Below are 17,361 nucleotides of genomic sequence, written 5' to 3'. Positions count from 1 at the left end.
CAAGAAACTCTTCCCTATGCTTGTTTTCCTGCGTTCTACGTTTCTCTCGCTACTTTTTCTCCTATGGAGACCCGTTAGGACTGTAAAATAAAGGAGGCCAAGTCCAATTGAAACTGCAATTGGACTTAACTCCACCCCTGTGCCCCAAATCCTCTGCCACCAGCAACGAAGCAGTCATCAGAACTGTGGTTTTAGACAGCCCCCGGCCCCTCTCCAAGGACCAGCAAAGCTATCAGCCAACCTGTTTGGGGGACAGCTGAATGTCAGCACCGAAAGTATTGTATCATCTTCGCACCGCTGGAGTCAGGAAGCGGGCTCTCCAGAGCCTGGTGCCAGGGGCTGTCTCCTGAGTGAATAAAGAAGGAAAAAAAGTTTCCTAACATTTGGATTCAAAGTGAGAACGGTGAAAAGCACCCACCAGTGTGCGTGCAACCCCAACAAACACACACGCGCGCGCGCACACGCGCACACACACACACACACACACACACACCCTGTCCATGCAGACAAAATCATGAATCATCTCCATGGCTGAACGTTTTAGCGTTCAGTAATATTCTCAGAGGCCCAAGGTTTTCAGCCAAATCCCAGGTCTGTGCACAAGGACACTGCATAAATCCCTCCCCTTATGAAAGGCCAGTCTGAGCAGATGGGACCGCTCTTAAGTAAACTGTAGGGCCCTCCCTTCATCCATCTCGGAAGGAGCAGCGGGGGGCTGGCCCTCTCAGCCCCGAGAGCAGAGAGCGGCAGAAGCTGTTAATTCTTGAGGCTAATGTTCACGTCTCCAACTTATCTCTCCGAGGGGAAGTGTCCATTTGACCACACAATCCTCCCTCCTCCCCTACCCTCCCTCAAGGGGAAATCAAATCTTGAAGTGAGACCGGAGGAGCTGCTGCGGAACAGGAGCACAGGAGAGCTGGCGGGGTAGGAGGCGGCCAGGGGCGGAAAGGCTCCTCAAACCCAGTTTCTTTCCATGCTAAGGCTGGGGAAATAACCTCATGGCAACTACACTTTCCGATAACCCGCCTCATTAATATTTATTAAACAAAAGATTGTTTTAAAGAAGAAAGGGCCAGATAATTAAACACTCAGTGGAGGTAGATGGCATCAGTTGGGCTTCCTCCACCCTGTTCTCGGGGTGGCCCCCACCCGCAGCCTAAGCCGAATGTGTACCCTGTACCATCAACCTCCCCAGCCCCTGCTCATCTCCCCAGGTGCGTCAGGAAGACACAAGGCAGGTGGAAGGAGAAAGAGACAGACTCGGGCACCCCAGGTGCTCACCAGGAAATGCACGGACTGTGAAATTATACCAGGGCTGGACAACTTACCACCACACTGGAACCCTTGGGGTACTGAAATAATTAACTTGCTAATCAGCTACACCTTGCTCTTTCTTTCTTCCTGGAAAAAAACAATTGCAAATCGCCTTCCCATCAGGTTCCCATGTCAGTCATTTGGAGACCAACAATGCTTTTGAAGAAATACACTCTCTGCCACCACGTACACCACCGAAGAGGGTCATACCAAGTCAGGCCTCCTCCTCTCCAACCCTTCCCACTAGGCCCAGGGGGCACACAGAGACACAATGTTTTTGGAGATGTAGGGCTTTTTTTTTTTTCCATCCACGGCACAGAGCTTTGCATCTTCACTAAGCTTTCTCGCTTTCACCCTCTTTAGCCTGCTTACTGGCACTAAACAGCAAAGATCCATGTGGAGAAAAGAGGATTGATTAGAATCGTAATGATGATCCCTGGCATTCGTCCGGTGTTAGCGTTCACAAAGTGTTTTCACACATTATCTCATTCGGCCAGAGGAGGTCGGAGCTGGAAGGGACCTCCGTAATCATTTAGCTGAATCCCCTCATATTACAGATGGGAAAACTGAGACCCGGAAAGGCTAAATGTCTTCCGCAATGGCCAGGGACAGTCAGGTCTTCACGCTCCTTGTCTAGGAATCCTGTGCTACTTCTGACCCTCTGAAAAGACGGAAAAAGCGTGGTCACGTTTTTGCTCCACAGTAGATATTAAACAAGTAGATATTAATCCAAATGAAAAGAGTAGGACATGAGAATGAATAAAAGCAACTCCTGTAAGAAATGGCTTGGGTGAGGGGGGTCGCTGGAAGTGGGGAAGACAATTAGTCTAAGTCCTGAATGGAACATATTAATTAACAAAGTTCCCCCTCTTTTTGTCCCCCTTCATCTCTCCACTTCTCTCCAGGTTTAAAAATATGAACATTATGCAGTTTGGAATCTAAGGCTTAATTCAGCTGCAGGTCCCGGGAGGAGAGGGAGTCTCTTCTTGGCCTCAGATGTGGCACCTACGCTCCCAAGGGTTGGCAGCATGACGGGCTTGTGTGTGCCTCTGTGTCCACTCAAGACATTGGATTTAGCAGTGAAAACCAGGCATCTTGATCCTTTCACAGATCAGATGATTTGCAAATTAATGGCTCTTTACCCCAAGGCTCTGAGGAGGTTAAAAAAGATTTCTGGTGAAGGAGGGTGGAAAAATGTAACATGGGGAAAGGGAAGGAAAGGAAACTGACATTGAATTTTGTGTCAGGAAAATACTTCCCTGTGAATGGCACTTGTGTGCATGGACATGGGTCTCTGCATTTCCATGGGGCTGTCATGCCCCCCGTTGGAAGGTAAGCGGTTCCTTTGTGTGTTCGTTTATTACTAAGCCCAACTCTTTTCTCTCTAAAACTCCTTCTTCTCCCTGTTGAGCTGACCATGCTTCTGGATTTATGAAGAGAGATGTTTTAGCAGAAATCCCCCAGAGTGTCCCATCAGCCCTAAATCCCAGGCCCGCTCACCCCCCCAAGACCCCATGACACACAGCATGCCAACACGGCTTCCTCTTGCCTATGCATTAGCCATCCATTGTGGCAACCTGACATCTCTCACACATAAAACCGTAAGAGAGAAATAAAATATCTGTCTCTTGGCGAAAATAAAGCTTTGCCTCCCTCCTGATGTATAGGATATAAAATAAAGCCTCGGCTCCAATAGTGGGTTTTCCTTATGCCAGAGTTGCCTTTGCACACACGGAGACAATGAAGACGGATGGTTTGGGACGAGGCCCAGCCTCCTGGGGCCGCCTTCACCCTATTTTATTATAGTCTCTCCCTCCTCCCTGCCTTTTTCTTTCTTCTTCACTTTCTTTCCTTTCTGGGCTGGATTTGCCTTTTATATGCCCTTCTCTTTCTTTCCCCTGGAACTTTGTTTCTCCTGCTCACTTTCTTTCTAAAGCTTGACAGAGACGGTGAGAAAGGAGCTAAGTTTCTCACCTTCCCAAACATGCCTGCCACCTCTCCTCACCTCCCCCTCTCCAATCCCCAGCTCTCTCTGGACCACCAGCCCCTCCGACTCATTTTGCTGCTACTGCTTTGAGATTCGCTTTGGTCAAATGTACAAATGTTCCCAAGGGACAATTAAAAATGTGTTTAGTGGTTGGGAGGGGGAGTGGATTTTTTTCTAGGGAGCTGCCCGTCCTGCCTCCTTCCTCTCTCTGGGCTAGGTGGTTTATAGATCCCAGCATTTCTTTATTTAGCCTCTGAGGAGGCCAACAGAGCAAAGCTGCCACCTCACAGGGGTGACAGTTGACATTCACCTCCCAAACCCAAGCCTCAAAGCTGCATTACCAGACAGACTGTGCGTGTTGTGCCCCTCCCAGCCAACTCAGCTACCAAGGGGACCATCAAGTCCCAGGCCAGTCCTCTGGCCCTTCTCCCCAGTCTGAAAACTGAGGGTGATATGAGGGAACATAGGGGGCCTTCCCCATGCTCACACAGAGAGACCAGAACGGTCACCATCACAGTCACAGAGACATGACCACCTTCCTGCCTCTCACACACTTGGCGCTCCTTCTCACAGTGCATAGAGCCCACCTTTCCCTCCTTTGTCCCTAGAGGCCTCGCTCTTGCCTAGTGGCAGCTGTGCCCCTCTGCGCCTCTGTGTCTCTCAACCCAAGTCTGAGGAGGGTTGTCTCTGGAAGCCTCTCCCCTTCCTTGCCCTGACCTCCCACCACTCTCCTTCCATCAACCCCAGGCTGCTTCTCAGCCCATTCAAAACCCCACCTGCCCTAGGGGACTGCAGGACGCCGCCCAGGTCCTTGGAAGAGTTAGTACTGCCTGAAAGAAGGGGGTGCAAGGTCTGGGCCCCCGGGGGAACAACAAGGGAGGGGAGCTTTGGTATTGCAGGGAGGTAAGAAATGTCCCAGGGGCAGGGGTGGCTTTCAGCCTCTGAAACTAATCTCCCCAGGTGGAGAGCGGTAGAAGAGCTTCAGTGTGTGTGACCCTAATCTGAGGAGAACTTTACTAATGCTGCCCAAAACCTGGAAGGGGAAGGAAGGCAGCAACATCTATGGAACTCTGCCCAAAAGTGAAGGTGGGGGCAGGGCTCAGAGCTGCCAAGTCCAGAAAAAAACTCAATCCCAGTCCCAAAGGTCATTAGCTTTGGGGTTCTCTCTCTCTCTGTCTCCCCCTACTTGATATTTCTCCAGATATCGGCAGTGACCACCGCCATTAGGTAAGAGGAGAGAGTCAATTAGTGAGAGGATTAATTACTGTGAGGCACGAGCCCCGTTTGTCTTCCTTACTGGGTGTGAGTGTGTTCAGACAGAGGAACACGGGCACGCACCCAAATACACATTGTTGTCACGCCGTCTTAGACGTTTTATTTATTTGTTGGATTCCTGCCCAGAGCCGCTTTTCCACGGGCGCAGAGTCTCCCACCAAATACGCTGCCTCCTTCGCACTCACCTGTCCCAAAATCGCAGACCCGCTTCGTGCCTGCAGGACCCTCGGCTCCGCACCCATCCCCACGGCCTTCTTCGTGGCTGGGTCTCTTTTCTGTTTCTTTTCCTCCACTCCTCCCCGCATTTCCCCGACAGATCTTTCCTTCCTTTATCCTCGCCTGCTTTTCCGTACTCCGTCTCGTCTTTTCTCTGGGTTTCTGCCTTTATTTTCTTTTCCTGTCCCTCTCTCCTCACTTCTGCCTCTATCTCTCTTTTCTGTTCTTCAGCTCAGCGTCTCCCTCCCGAGATTATCCACGCCATGTCTTTGCTCCGCGGCGCGGGGCTGACTGGCAACTGGGATCTCCACGCTTGACCTCGCTGTTCCACCTGCCCCCTGCACCCGCTCCCCCCCGCCCCTGCTCCATGCCCAGGGTCCCTCCAGCGCTCGTGGGAAGTCCGAGTTGTTTATCCAGGCCAGGCGCACACCGTGACGCCCTGGCCTGCCGGATGCTGCCCTTTCCCAGTCCTGCGGTCCCTGCTCCCCCTTAACCAGCCCAAGTCCCCCTTGCTTAGAAAATATGGCCGGGCGCAAAGTGCACACTGGAGCAAGGTGCCAAGCCCCCCACCCAACTTCTCACCTTAAATAGTGCGCTGACCTAGGGATCTCGGGCAAGCCTCCTAACTTGGGCTCCCTGGCAGGGGAAGTGGAGATAGTACCCTTCTCCTCCACCCCCGACCACCCCCTTGCTATACGGTTCAGGGGAGACCGTGATACAAGCTGTAAAGTACTGCACACGAGTAGATCATTTCCATGAGAGAGTGATGGGTGAGATTAAGGCAATTTGAGTCTGGAGAGAACTAGAGGGGAAGGTAAGGCGGGAGACCTTGGCGCTCAGATCCGAGCGACCTTATCCACGCAGTTCCCTGCGTGGCATTACCGCGGCCTCACCGAGTCTGGGCGGAGTTTGCGTGGCCTCTGGGACCGGCAGAGTCCAGGGGTGCTCTTTCCTCCCTCCTCCGGAACGGGTGTAGCTGGGTGTGTACTCGGCATGAGGTAACCTCCTAGAGCCGGCTCCGCCCCAGATGCCTCCTTTCACGGCCTTATCATTCTTTTCTGCTCCTTGGGCTGTCCTGGAGCAGAAGGGAAATGGCCAGGGGGGTGACTGGGCAGGCTCTGTCCATGGGCCGAGCGAGCGTCATTTTGGAACCTCATGGGGAAGGAAGGGAGATGGAAGTTCGAGAGGGGCACCTTCAGGCTTCCCAAACTGCAAGGCATCTGGGGAGGGCTGACAGAACCCTCTCCAACTGGGGAGATCTGGTGCTGATCGTCAAGGAGCTTCTCAAGAAAAGAAACCTGGACTGTGAAAGTCACCTCCTAGCCCTCTGGGGCCATATCTGGGGGTGACTGGGAGGAGGGTGGAAAGGATTCTGCAGTCACCGAGCTATCAGCGAAAATGATCCCCAGGGATCCTGGTCCAGAATGTACAGGTCCTGGGCGGTGTAAGTGGCTGTGGGTCTGTGGAGGACGTTGGGTAGGAAAGCGCTTGCGTAGTTGAGGATGCAGACAATAAGTGTGGCCTGGAAGGTGAGGAGGGAAGGTTGGTGCTCTTCGCTGAACGGACACTGGCTTAAATGCAGAGCTGAGCTGAGAGGCTTCGGAGACGGCGAATTTAGAAAGCCTGGTCAGTTTTCTCTCCATGTCCCTGCGACCGATTATGTTTTAAAACAAAAGCTCAATGGAAACGAAAACAAAACAAAACTCACCATTAGTCTAATGTGCTGTCCCCGTGGAGGAGTTAAATCTGGACTCCAAACCTAGAATCTGGAGCCAAGAGGCGCACTTTGAGTTGCGCTCCCGACCCCCGTTGTAGACGCCAGGGGTGGCTCCTGCGGACCTGTTTACTGAGCCATCTGGACACCAGGAAGAACAGAGCCTGACGCCCTAGAGAGACCGTCCTGTCCTCACCCTCAACTCCCCTGCCTCGCTGGTCCGTCTGTGGAGAGGGGCCTTCTTTCCCCTACACCTAGGTCCCAAGGTTCTGCACCCCAAATGGATGGAGCAACCTTCTCCTGCCCACCAGAGGGATGTGACAGGCTTTGCGTTGGGGAAGGGCCGGCAGCTGGGTCCAGCTGTCGTCTGGTAGGTCCCACTGACCGCCCCACACTCCACCGTGACCCCTCTGCTTTGCATGAGAAGGAGCCCAGCTGGGGCAGGGGCGGAGGCGAGCCACCCGGGACTGGGGCCACTATAGATTCCAGAAAGGGGCGGTTGGGTCGAGAGCGCTGGCGGCGAGAACCGGGACAGATGCGGGGGAGGGGAGGAGGGTGAGGACAGCAGGGCTGGATGGGCCCCCTCCCTGCAGGCCTCACGCAGCGCAGCAGGCTGGGAGGCGCCTGGGAGTCCGGGTGGAGGAAGTGAGGACCCGGTGCCACACGGCTCTTGGCGCTTTCGGGGGTGCCAGAATCCTACCGAGTACCGGTAGGCTTCCGCCGGGAAGTGCCGGGTCCGCAGGAGGAGCGCGAAGCCGAGTCGAGCCCGCGGAGCCCGCCCGCTAGGTCACAGAACCGCCTTCTCCATCCTCTGCCCCGCCCTGCGTCGGGGCCTGGGAGAGACCGGCGGAGGCCGGCGGCGCGCAGGAGCTGACTAGTTCCCTGCGCTCCTCCGGCCGGCAGCCGGGAGCCCACATGTGTATGTGCAAGAAAGTGTGGAGAAGGCGTTAGGGTTCCGGCACCCAGGGGTAAGGGCAGAACGCCAACGAGTCGCACTGCGGGTCTCCGCGGCTTCGGTTTCCATGACATAGTGACGCGGACGGCAAGGCGGGGGCTGCCTGTGGGCCTCGGGGTTGCTGGGCGGTGCGGGCGGAGTCAGCAAAGGGGCGTTGGCAGAGCCCTAAAACCCCACGGTTCCCCGGAGGGCAAGCCAGATTCGCTGTAGCAGCTTCCCCTTTCGTCCGAAGAGGGTATTCCATCTGTACAGCGGGATTCCCTGCCAGCCCAAGCTCAATGGGACTGCGCTTCCCCGATCATTTCCCCCGTTTCAGCTTCCGCCTGGTCTGCGCATCGCGAGTGGGGTCCAAAGGCCAATTCCACAATACCAGCCAGCTCCAGAGGGACGCCCACCATCATTGTCTTCCATGCTCAGGTCAAATGAGCCTTCCTAGCACTCCTTCCCCCAAAGCACAAAAATGGGGGCAAAAATGGGACCGCCCAGCCCAACCACCTTCAGACTCCACTTCAGGAGAAATCCTGGTTAAGCCCACCCAGAACAGGTGTGGTCGAAACGGAATTTAGGGTTTGACTTGAGTGCTCCGAAAAACTAGAGTAACTCTTCCAGGCGAAGGCACTGTAGACCAGGATCTGTCCGCCACGTCTGGGCAAATGCGCCCCTGGGGGCGGCGGTCCCGAGTTCCTAGCCAGAGAGGGATTAGGGAGTTACGGGTTCCCTGAGGAGTAAACTATGGAGGGTGTGGTTTGCTGTTGTCTGCCGAAGCCTGGACAGAGGAGGACTGGAATCCGGGCACACGCTGCCCATACACTGCACGCCCATCTACTGCAGCCTCTTCGTGGCGTCCTGGCATCCCGCTCCTCCTTCCCTCTTCCCAACGCCACGACCATCACCCCCAGCCGCCGTTGGAGCCCCCGGTTTCCCGCCTAGTCGTTTGTTTTTGTATGTAAAAGGTGTCTCCGGATCACAGTTTTCTCACAACTTTCTCGCCAGGGTTGCAAGTCCTCACCCGTGGCGCTTCCCGGTCCACTCCTTACCGCGCGCCGGCGCCGCGCCTCCGGTCTCCCCGCCCCCATCAGGAAACCGCCCGAATCAACTTTGCGAGAGTGCTCAGTGGGAGACAGACACTCAGCTGGCCCAGGACCCGGACCCTGTGGACTTTGGATGGATTGGGGGAGGGGGCACAGAAAGAGGGACGGGAGGAGGGAGATTCTGCTGCTAAGCGCCCCCTCCCCCTCCAAAGATGTGCGCTGTGCCTGGAACAAACTTCCAGGTCTAGAAAGTAAGGGGGGACAATGCCAACAGCCGCTGAATTGCAAAGCCCAGCAGTGCAGCGGAGCCGCCTGGGATTCCGGACCCGGCTGCACCCCAACCTTCCACAAGGCTCGGTCTTGGACTACCCCCACTCTGCAGCAGAACTCTGGCCTCCACCTGCGCCTATTCCCGCTCTCTCTCTGTCCCTCCCATCGAAACCCACGCCTTACCGGAGCAGGAGGGGGCCCGGGCACGGTGCTGCCCGCCGTCCGCGCAGCGCGGGGCCGCGGGTGCCGCCGCCACTGATCCTCTAAACGCGGTCTCCCCGCACTCTCCCGGGCCGGGGGATGCAGAATGGTTTACAGAGGGACCGCGAGGCGCTGATTGGTCGCAGGCCGCAATGACGTCGGCGGGCGCTGCATTAAGGCGAGGGGGCTTCCAGAGCTCAGCCAACAGCCAGGAGCAGTGACCGAGCCGCCGGAGCTGGGGAGAGACGCACCAGGGCGGCGACTGGGCCAGGAGACCAGGGACTGAGGGACGCGCCCGGGGAGGGCCAGCAACGAGCCGCGGCCCGGGCGGCGACAGCGGCGGTCCGCACCGAGCCGTTCCAGCCGCCGGCCTACTGTAGCCGCTGCGCCAGGACATTTTTTTTTTTTTAAAGCTCTCCAAGCTGTCCCCCTCCTCCCCGACTCCTCCCGCTGCAAAAGAAAAACCAAAAAAAAAAAAAAAAAAAAAAAAAAAAAAAAAAAAAAGGAAGGAGGCTAGAAAGGAAACCCAGATTTGCCACCACAACGAAAAAAAGAAGGGGAAAAGGAAAAGGAGAGAAAGTCGAGCGACTGTGGGGTTAGACGGAGGCAGCCAGAGCGTGTGGGCCGAGCGATGCGGGGCTGTACGCCCAGGCGGCCGCGAGTTGTGACTGGAGCCACGATGCACGGCCAGGCGCGGTGAGAAGCCAGCCCGTAGTGCCTCCCGAAGGAGCCCGGGCGCAGGGAGGGTCGCCCTGAGGACACGGAGGCCGCCAGGCAGGCCAAGGGCCGAGGTGACTGGGCTGGGGCGGTAGGGAAGGAGCGAGTGCGCCTGGCTGCCTCCGCCCGGAGTTGTCCCTCTCTTTTCGATTGACACAAACACTTCTCCAAAAGCGGGGAAACCTAAGCAACAAGAGCAATCAACACCAAGATCTTCCTCCTACCCTCCCCTGTCTCCCTCCCCCCTCGTTCGGCCCTCGCCCCCTCCCCCAGGCCCAGCGCGGGCGCTCGGCGCGTCCGGACCCGCGGCGCGTTGCCGGCAGTTTAGGATCCAAAGCTTCTCTGCTCCTTTTGTTCTTTCCTTTCCTTTTTTTTAAAAAGAGGGGGGAAATCCCAGTGGTGGGCAGCCTGGCACGCACACACTCGCCCTCATACCCCGACAAAAGCAGATGCACTTTGACTTCTGACAGCTCTACCTCAAGCCCGGGAGAACTCAGCGGCGCTTTCCTCGCAACCCGAGCTCGCCGAGTCGTCGTCGTCTTCTTCGTCTCCGTTTTTATTTATTTATTTCCGTTCCCGCCGCCGTTCTCGCTGACCTTCACTCCTCCGCGGGCTCTGGGCAGAAGGGTCGGATTCTCGCCCGCCTGAGACTTCTTTTCCTCGCCCCTGGAGCTGAGGAGGGGCAGCTATAGCCCAGGCCCCCGGGACACCCCGGCTGCACACTTCACTGAAGCGCCCCCAGGCCCCGATCAGCCTCGTTTTCTCCACCCTACTTTGATTTCCTGGTGCGGGTTTTGGCTTGCACGGCCGAGTGTGTGTCCTCTTTTTGGAGAGACTGGGGAGTTCGTGCCGGTTGTCTTCAGGAGCCCTGGACTCTACTTTGCCCCGCTCTTTCTGGGCCTCATCAGACCAAACCAAAGACCATGGTTCACTGTGCCGGCTGCAAAAGGCCCATCCTGGACCGCTTTCTCTTGAACGTGCTGGACAGGGCCTGGCACGTCAAGTGCGTCCAGTGTTGTGAATGTAAATGCAACCTGACCGAGAAGTGCTTCTCCAGGGAAGGCAAACTCTACTGCAAGAACGACTTCTTCCGGTGAGTACTTTCCTCCCACGCCTCTGCTGCTGCCTCCCCGCGGGCCCTTCCCGGCCAGCTTCGGATCAGAGGTTAGCGTGGCCTCGCAGCCCAGTTAGGAACTGCTTCTAGAGAGGGCAGCCAAGTCCCGCGGGCGCCAGCCTCTCCGCCAGCTGGCGCGCTGGGAGCTCGGGACGCGGCCCTGCTTGCATCCTGGAAACTATGGGTCTGGGTTTGGCTGCACGTGCCTGGGAAGAAAGGGTCTGAGCCTGACTCTGCCCAGAAGCCCCTTCAAGCTTGGAAGAGACAGGGCAGCCTCGGGCGTCGTAGTCCGGACTGCTGTCTTTCCCGGAGCCAAGCTCTGCAGCAACTGCATTCTCCAGGCCTTCGGGGTTGTTTGCCTTCCAGGCTGAGCCCAGGCTCCCTCCCAGTCACTACCTTTTCCGACCCCAAGCGGTCTTGGCGGGAAGCTCCGAGCCTTTTGCGTAGAGTGTCTGGGCCACCTGCCCTGTCAGCGGTAAGAAAGAACTTGGCCTTAAGGCCGATCCTGCACTCCCGGGGGTCTTCCCCAAACCCGGACAGGCCTCCGAGTGCAGACCTGGCCAAACTGCCTCACTGTAGCCTGCGAAGTGCCCGGAGTTTTTCCCTGCTCTCCTGGCTGCCGAAGTTGTCTGGTGGTTCGGCTTCAGCCCCAGGCGACTCCGACTCCCACGGGCTCCGCTAAGCAGTCCTCGTAGGAAACTGCCAGCCACAGCCAGCAACCTCCTTGCTGAAACCTGGGGGAAAGCCGAGACCCCCAGCTTGCTGGTGGGGAGACTTCTCCCTACTCCCCTTATCCGTTTAGCATTTTAATTATATTATCTTACACTCACAATTTTGCCACTCGATCCACACAAACACACAAGTCAACAGAGAAGAACGGGCGCAAATGCGAATTGTAATTCTACCCTACGGATGTGAAATCTCGCAATTTACTCGGCTGACTTGGTCTCTGGTTTTCTAAGTTTGTGGTCATAGTTCAAACCAGGGAGCAGGGAGGAAGAGGGATTCAAAGCCACTCAGAGGGCCAAGACGCGCTGTCCCCAGTGCCGCTCCAGGCTGCGGTTGGGTTTCGTGGAATCATGAAGCAAAGCTCCGTGTTCGCTGGTATTTCGGGAGAACGCGCGGGCTGAGCCTCTGACCCTCCGCGGGCTGCTCGGTTTTCCTCTGCAATGACTGGATCATAGCGGGAGGGTGGCAAACCGTACTCGTACCCGCTGCCAGTGGGTCCCTGAGGCCTGGCCTCCACAACCCGCGGCAGGTAGCCCAGAGTCAGCTCCCGCGGCTCCCGCTTTTGCCATCCTGCCCCGCTTCAGGCAAGAGCGTGGCGGCGGCCCCGCTGTGGCTACGGGGGTCTGTCCGCGGCTATGTTTGTTTACCAACAGCGGAACTAGACCTCGCCAACCCCACGCCTGTGTGCGGATCCTTTTGCGGTGAAGGAGAGAAAAGCAGCGCTCCGCGCACGTTTATATAAAGCTCTAACTATAATTCGACTTTTCTGAATCTAATAGGAAAATAAGTGTCCCCTGTTCCCCCCCACCCCCCCACAGGCCACTGCCTTGCCACCTTCTTTAGACGATGCATCTTTCCTCTGGGATAACGCTGGGAGTGAGGCTGGGGCTTGGGGGCAGCTTGGGCCCCTGGCTCTAACCGCGTGTATCTCTTCCCTGACTCTTCCCTGGTGCCGTGCTGTCTCTCCTGCTGCCTCCTCACCTGCTTAACCGGAATTCTGCCTCTCTTTATCTCTCTCTTCCCTTATTTCTCCGCTCCATTTCTCCTCTCCTACTTCCTCCACTTTTTACATCTTCCCCCTCTCTCGCTGTCATCTTTCTCCCCGCCTGTCTCCCCGCTGCCCCTGGCTGACCCATCCCCGCCCCCGCCCCCGCCCCACCCCCGCAGGTGTTTCGGTACCAAATGCGCAGGCTGCGCGCAGGGCATCTCCCCTAGCGACCTGGTGCGGAGAGCGCGGAGCAAAGTGTTTCACCTGAACTGCTTCACCTGCATGATGTGTAATAAGCAGCTCTCCACTGGCGAGGAGCTCTACATCATCGACGAGAATAAGTTCGTCTGCAAAGAGGATTACCTAAGTAACAGCAGTGTTGCCAAAGAGAACAGCCTTCACTCGGGTGAGGCCCCAATTCCCGGCTGGCTAGGTGCAAGCGGGTCCTGGGGGAGCAAGGCCCCGGCTCATCTGTCCCTTCCCTCTTCTCAGCCACCACGGGCAGTGACCCCAGTTTGTCTCCGGATTCCCAAGACCCGTCGCAGGACGACGCCAAGGACTCGGAGAGCGCCAACGTGTCAGACAAGGAAGGGGGTAGCAACGAAAATGACGACCAGAACCTGGGCGCCAAGCGGCGGGGACCACGCACCACCATCAAAGCCAAGCAGCTGGAGACGCTGAAGGCCGCCTTCGCTGCTACACCCAAGCCCACCCGCCACATCCGCGAGCAGCTGGCTCAGGAGACCGGCCTCAACATGCGCGTCATTCAGGTCAGGCCCCGGCGCGCCTCTCCATCCCACAGAGGCCCATATTGCCACTTTGGGCACCCAGGCCGAGCCCGGGAGACCCCAGAATCCAGAGAGAAGTGAGAGATGGAGTCTGGAGGTGGGGTGCCTAGACACATCCCGAGCCTGCAGGACCTATGAAATGCCTTAGAGCATCTAGAAAGCCCTCTTCCCAGCCCGACAGAGGTGATCGTGGCAGTGGAGGGGGAGGGGCGGGAGCTCAGCCAGAGGCTGGAGGAGGGGAACTGTTGAACACTCTGGAGAGAGTGGGGAGCCCTCTTTCTGCACATACCCCACCCCCACCTCGGGTTCTCAGAGAAGTCTCAGTGTCCCCCCGAGTCAATCAGTGCCTCTACCTTCTGCACAAAGTCAACTCCTTCTAAGTCTGCAACTCCAACTTTGTGATGGTTGCTCCAATTAGACAAGCCCCAGATCAGGGACTTCCCCTCCAAAGAGAGGTGCTTCGGCCAGGAGTCAGCTTTGCTTCCAGCCAGTTGGAGTGAAATGGGGATGGGAGGCCACCTGGAGGCAGCTGGGCCTGTGGGCGGAAAGGAGGTGAGACTGCTGAAGCTCCAGGCCAGGGGAATCTCTGGCTCAGTGCTAGGTGTCCGGTTAACCGGGCCTGGATGCCCTGCGTGGGTGTGGGTGGATGTACCTGCCTGGGAGCCTGGCCGTACATGTGCACATGTGTGCAACACGGAAGACCCTGAGGCCTGCAGGAGACTGTGAGAACCTGTGTGCATGAATGAGAAGTTGTGTGTCTGTGTCACCATTGGCAAGAGGCTGTGGATAAGTATGTTTGGCACTGTGAGATTGTGCATGGGTGTGAAAAGGAGATTGTGGGTTTTGGTATTACAGGCTGTTTCTGTGTCTCTGTCATGGCTGGAGGAGGGTTGCTGCAAGAGACCATGAAATGGAAGCCCGGTGTGTGACATTATTTTGGAGAGGCATAGTCTCTATGTGTGTACAGCCCCAGAGAAGCTGTAACTGTGATAGTGTGACTGTTAGAAAAACCCCAGCTATACCACAACTGCCTCCCTCCAGACAGGGCGGCCTGTCCAGGTCCTTCTGTGGGATTCCTGCTCACCATCGATTGGCTCAGGGTCCACCCTGAGTGGTCCTAGTTGGAGATCGCCCCGTAACCACTACCCTACACACACACACACACACACACACACACACACAGACACACACACACACACACACACACACACACACACGCAGAGTCGGCCAGCCGGGCGGTGGAGGGGTGTTGACTAGGCCTGGAGAACCCCAGGGTCGGGGGTGGAGTCTCGGAGGGCTCACCCCGCCGCCCTGTGCTGCAGGTCTGGTTCCAGAACCGGCGCTCCAAAGAGCGGAGGATGAAGCAACTGAGCGCGCTGGGCGCCCGGCGCCACGCCTTTTTCCGCAGTCCGCGCAGGATGCGGCCGCTGGTGGACCGCCTGGAGCCGGGCGAGCTCATCCCCAACGGCCCCTTCTCCTTCTACGGAGGTGGGTGCGCGTCGAGCGGCGGGGCGCGGCCAGGTCGGGGCGGGCTTCGTTAGAAGCGGGTGGCAGCGCGGGGGGCATGCCTCCCTCTCTGTAAGCCACTGGAGAGTCGGGGCGAGTAGGGCGAAGGCTGGGGGTAAATCAAGGGGAGGCGGCGAGACCGAGGGCCCAATTCCCGGCCCTGAATGACGGGGTTGGGTGGTAAGGGGCAGCTCCCGGGCTTGCGCCCAGCCTCTTCCCTGCACCCAGGCCCGCGAGGGCTCCCCGCGATCGGCGAGTTCCCCGCGTGGTCTTCCTCAGCCCGCCGAGGGCGCGCCTTCCCTCCCTTTCGGTCCCGCCGGCCCCCGGCCGGGCCCTGACCTCCTGCTTCCTCTCCGCCGCTCCGCAGATTACCAGAGCGAGTACTACGGGCCCGGGGGCAACTACGACTTCTTCCCGCAAGGCCCTCCGTCCTCGCAGGCCCAGACGCCAGTGGACCTACCCTTCGTGCCGTCGTCTGGGCCGTCCGGGACTCCCCTGGGTGGCCTGGAGCACCCTCTGCCGGGCCACCACCCGTCGAGCGAGGCGCAGCGGTTCACCGACATCCTGGCGCACCCACCCGGGGACTCGCCCAGCCCCGAGCCCAGCCTACCCGGGCCTCTGCACTCCATGTCGGCCGAGGTCTTCGGGCCTAGCCCGCCCTTCTCGTCGCTGTCGGTCAACGGTGGGGCAAGCTACGGGAATCACCTGTCCCACCCCCCCGAAATGAACGAGGCGGCCGTGTGGTAGCGCGGTCTTGCACGGTCTGCGGAGTTCGTGGTTGTACAGAAATGAACCTTTATTTAAGAAAAATAGAAAAAAGAGAAAAACATAAAAAGCAAGTCCCCACCCCCTTCCTCCAGCCTCGAGAACCATTCCCCTTCCGGATGGAAAAGGGGGACACGAAATAGCATCCAAATCGGCCTCGAGGTGGGATTGGGATCCGCGCACTGGCTCTCGACGTGCAGAACTGGAGCTCCCCAAGGGAAATGCAGACCTCTCCCCAACTCCCACCTGGACCCGGATCCGTGGACAGACCCCGCGGGCGTGTGCGCCTGGCAGGCGGGCGGCGAAAAGGCGTCCAGGGCAGCCGCGGGAGCGCACAGCCATTGGCGATGCCAGGAGCCCTGGGGAGGGAGGCCGTGAGCACAACCGTGAGGGAGGTGAAGCGGCCCGGGGCGCTCCCGGGTCAGCCAAGAGGGTTCTAGCTCTGGGATATCCCTTATTAGTGTTGTCTCAGAGTTCAACAACAACGACAACAAACTCTTATAGCTTCAGAAACGCCGACCTGCCATGCATCAGGTGGGACTATATATATATTTTTTGTCTATCTGGAGTTTTGGTTTTTGTTTTTGCCAAAATTGCAAAATTCTAAATGTAAAGCCCTCCGTATCAACTCTTCTACCTTCACAAAACTACACACACACACAGAAACACGTACACGGACACACTCGGTAGGATGGTCTCCAGCCAGACCGCTCAGTAAAATGACTTGAACATCAGCTGTACAAGAAAAGTATTCTACCTTCACACACAAAAAAGTTAAAAAAAAAAAAAAGACTATTGAACTAAAAACAGTCAACTGTTTACGTATAATGTTAAATTCAGGAGTTCAGTGTTTTACTAATATATCCTGTTTTCAAACCTCTTGTTCGAAAACAAAATGTTTTGAGCAATCAACCAAAATTGTTCCTTTTCTTTTCCTGTAGATGTTCTGACAGATTTGCAGGGCTTTCGGCTCACTGTGCTAGTATGTAAAAAGGTGTTGTTTACACGAGGCAAAGAGAAAACATGCTATTCAGACAGTTGCCAAATAGAATAATTATAGCACAAATACTGTAAAGGTGCCTGGCACCAGCAACCTGAGAAAGTGTTAAAAAAAAAAAAAAAAAAAAGTGTTACAAGGTTTAAAAAAAAAACATCTTTGCTAATTTTTGTCCTGTTGAACATTCATGGAATTGTTAATATGACTTATATAGACCCACACAGGTTTTATTTTTGTGTCTTTAAAATAAAAGTCCAAAATATTTAAATTTTATGGTCAAATATGCAGTCAACAGCTGCTACTTTTTCTTTATATATTAAATTTCTCATATGTCTTTTATTGTTCTAATAAACCTAAGCTTGTGTGACCTCCAGTGCATATTAGACCATTCACTGTATGAAAGAAAACATGTTGAATAAATTTGTGAGTTTTTAATAAAAATAGAAAATTGGATGTTTAGATAATTGGCGTGTTATTTGATGTGTTCAAAGGGGAGCCCTGATGGGGAGCTGAATGGGTCCTCAGAAGCCAGGTGGAAAAGAGAGGCAGGACTGGGGTGACATATCTGTCTTTGCCTTGGCTGTGGCTGAAACCTTTTGCTAATGCCAGCCAAGCTTTTCTCTGTGGCTTCCTGCTGTTATTAGCTACAGATTTGCATCCTGTGGATTTAACTGATATCGTTGAAGAGATGTTTGCTGATAAGTTAATATAGAACTTGAAATAGAAATCAAATCCATGGCTAAAAAATGAGTGGTCCAGGTCTGTGATTAGGCATGAGATCCAAGGCATTCCCT

General features: G+C 56.1%; 2 protein-coding genes across 7 annotated transcripts in view; one reads left to right on the top strand and one right to left on the bottom strand.

The window, feature by feature from the left end:
• Positions 1-9,360, bottom strand: part of LOC119622100 (uncharacterized) — a 76,220-nt gene extending 66,860 nt beyond the window's left edge. For all 5 annotated transcript variants that reach the window (XR_012088798.1, XR_005238702.2, XR_005238699.2 and 2 more), the window contains exon 1: positions 8,946-9,360. Coding sequence is in view for 1 of the 5 variants with exons in the window: in XM_037993151.2 (XP_037849079.2) it covers positions 8,946-9,360 (415 nt within the window). In the remaining 4 variants the exon portion in view is untranslated. The remainder of the gene's footprint in view (positions 1-8,945) is intronic.
• Positions 9,360-17,031, top strand: LHX1 (LIM homeobox 1). 2 transcript variants are annotated; one of them, XM_037993150.2, is made up of 6 exons: positions 9,360-9,659; positions 10,151-10,773; positions 12,691-12,917; positions 13,004-13,281; positions 14,622-14,787; positions 15,173-17,031. In XM_037993150.2, the coding sequence occupies exons 2-6, from the start codon at positions 10,604-10,606 to the stop codon at positions 15,550-15,552; spliced, it is 1,221 nt and encodes a 406-aa protein (XP_037849078.1). In that variant the 5' UTR covers positions 9,360-9,659; positions 10,151-10,603; the 3' UTR covers positions 15,553-17,031. The 2 variants fall into 2 exon arrangements, with proteins under 2 accessions (XP_037849078.1, XP_008009363.1); XM_008011172.3 differs by having other exon boundaries at positions 9,360-10,773.
• The last annotated feature ends 330 nt before the right edge of the window (positions 17,032-17,361 follow it).

Source organism: Chlorocebus sabaeus, chromosome 16 (assembly GCF_047675955.1).
Source record: "Chlorocebus sabaeus isolate Y175 chromosome 16, mChlSab1.0.hap1, whole genome shotgun sequence".
In the NCBI taxonomy this organism is placed as follows: domain Eukaryota; kingdom Metazoa; phylum Chordata; class Mammalia; order Primates; family Cercopithecidae; genus Chlorocebus; species Chlorocebus sabaeus.
Note: the sequence above shows the minus strand (reverse complement) of the source record. Positions and strands in the feature narration are given on the sequence as shown.

Bases quoted from the DNA above. Each gene is read 5' to 3' on its own strand.
- LHX1 (XM_037993150.2), top strand. From the start codon at position 10,604: ATGGTTCACTGTGCCGGCTGCAAAAGGCCCATCCTGGACCGCTTTCTC. The intron at 12,918-13,003 runs GTGAGGCCCCAA...CCCTCTTCTCAG, and splicing joins AGAGAACAGCCTTCACTCGG to CCACCACGGGCAGTGACCCC. The intron at 13,282-14,621 runs GTCAGGCCCCGG...CCTGTGCTGCAG, and splicing joins TCAACATGCGCGTCATTCAG to GTCTGGTTCCAGAACCGGCG.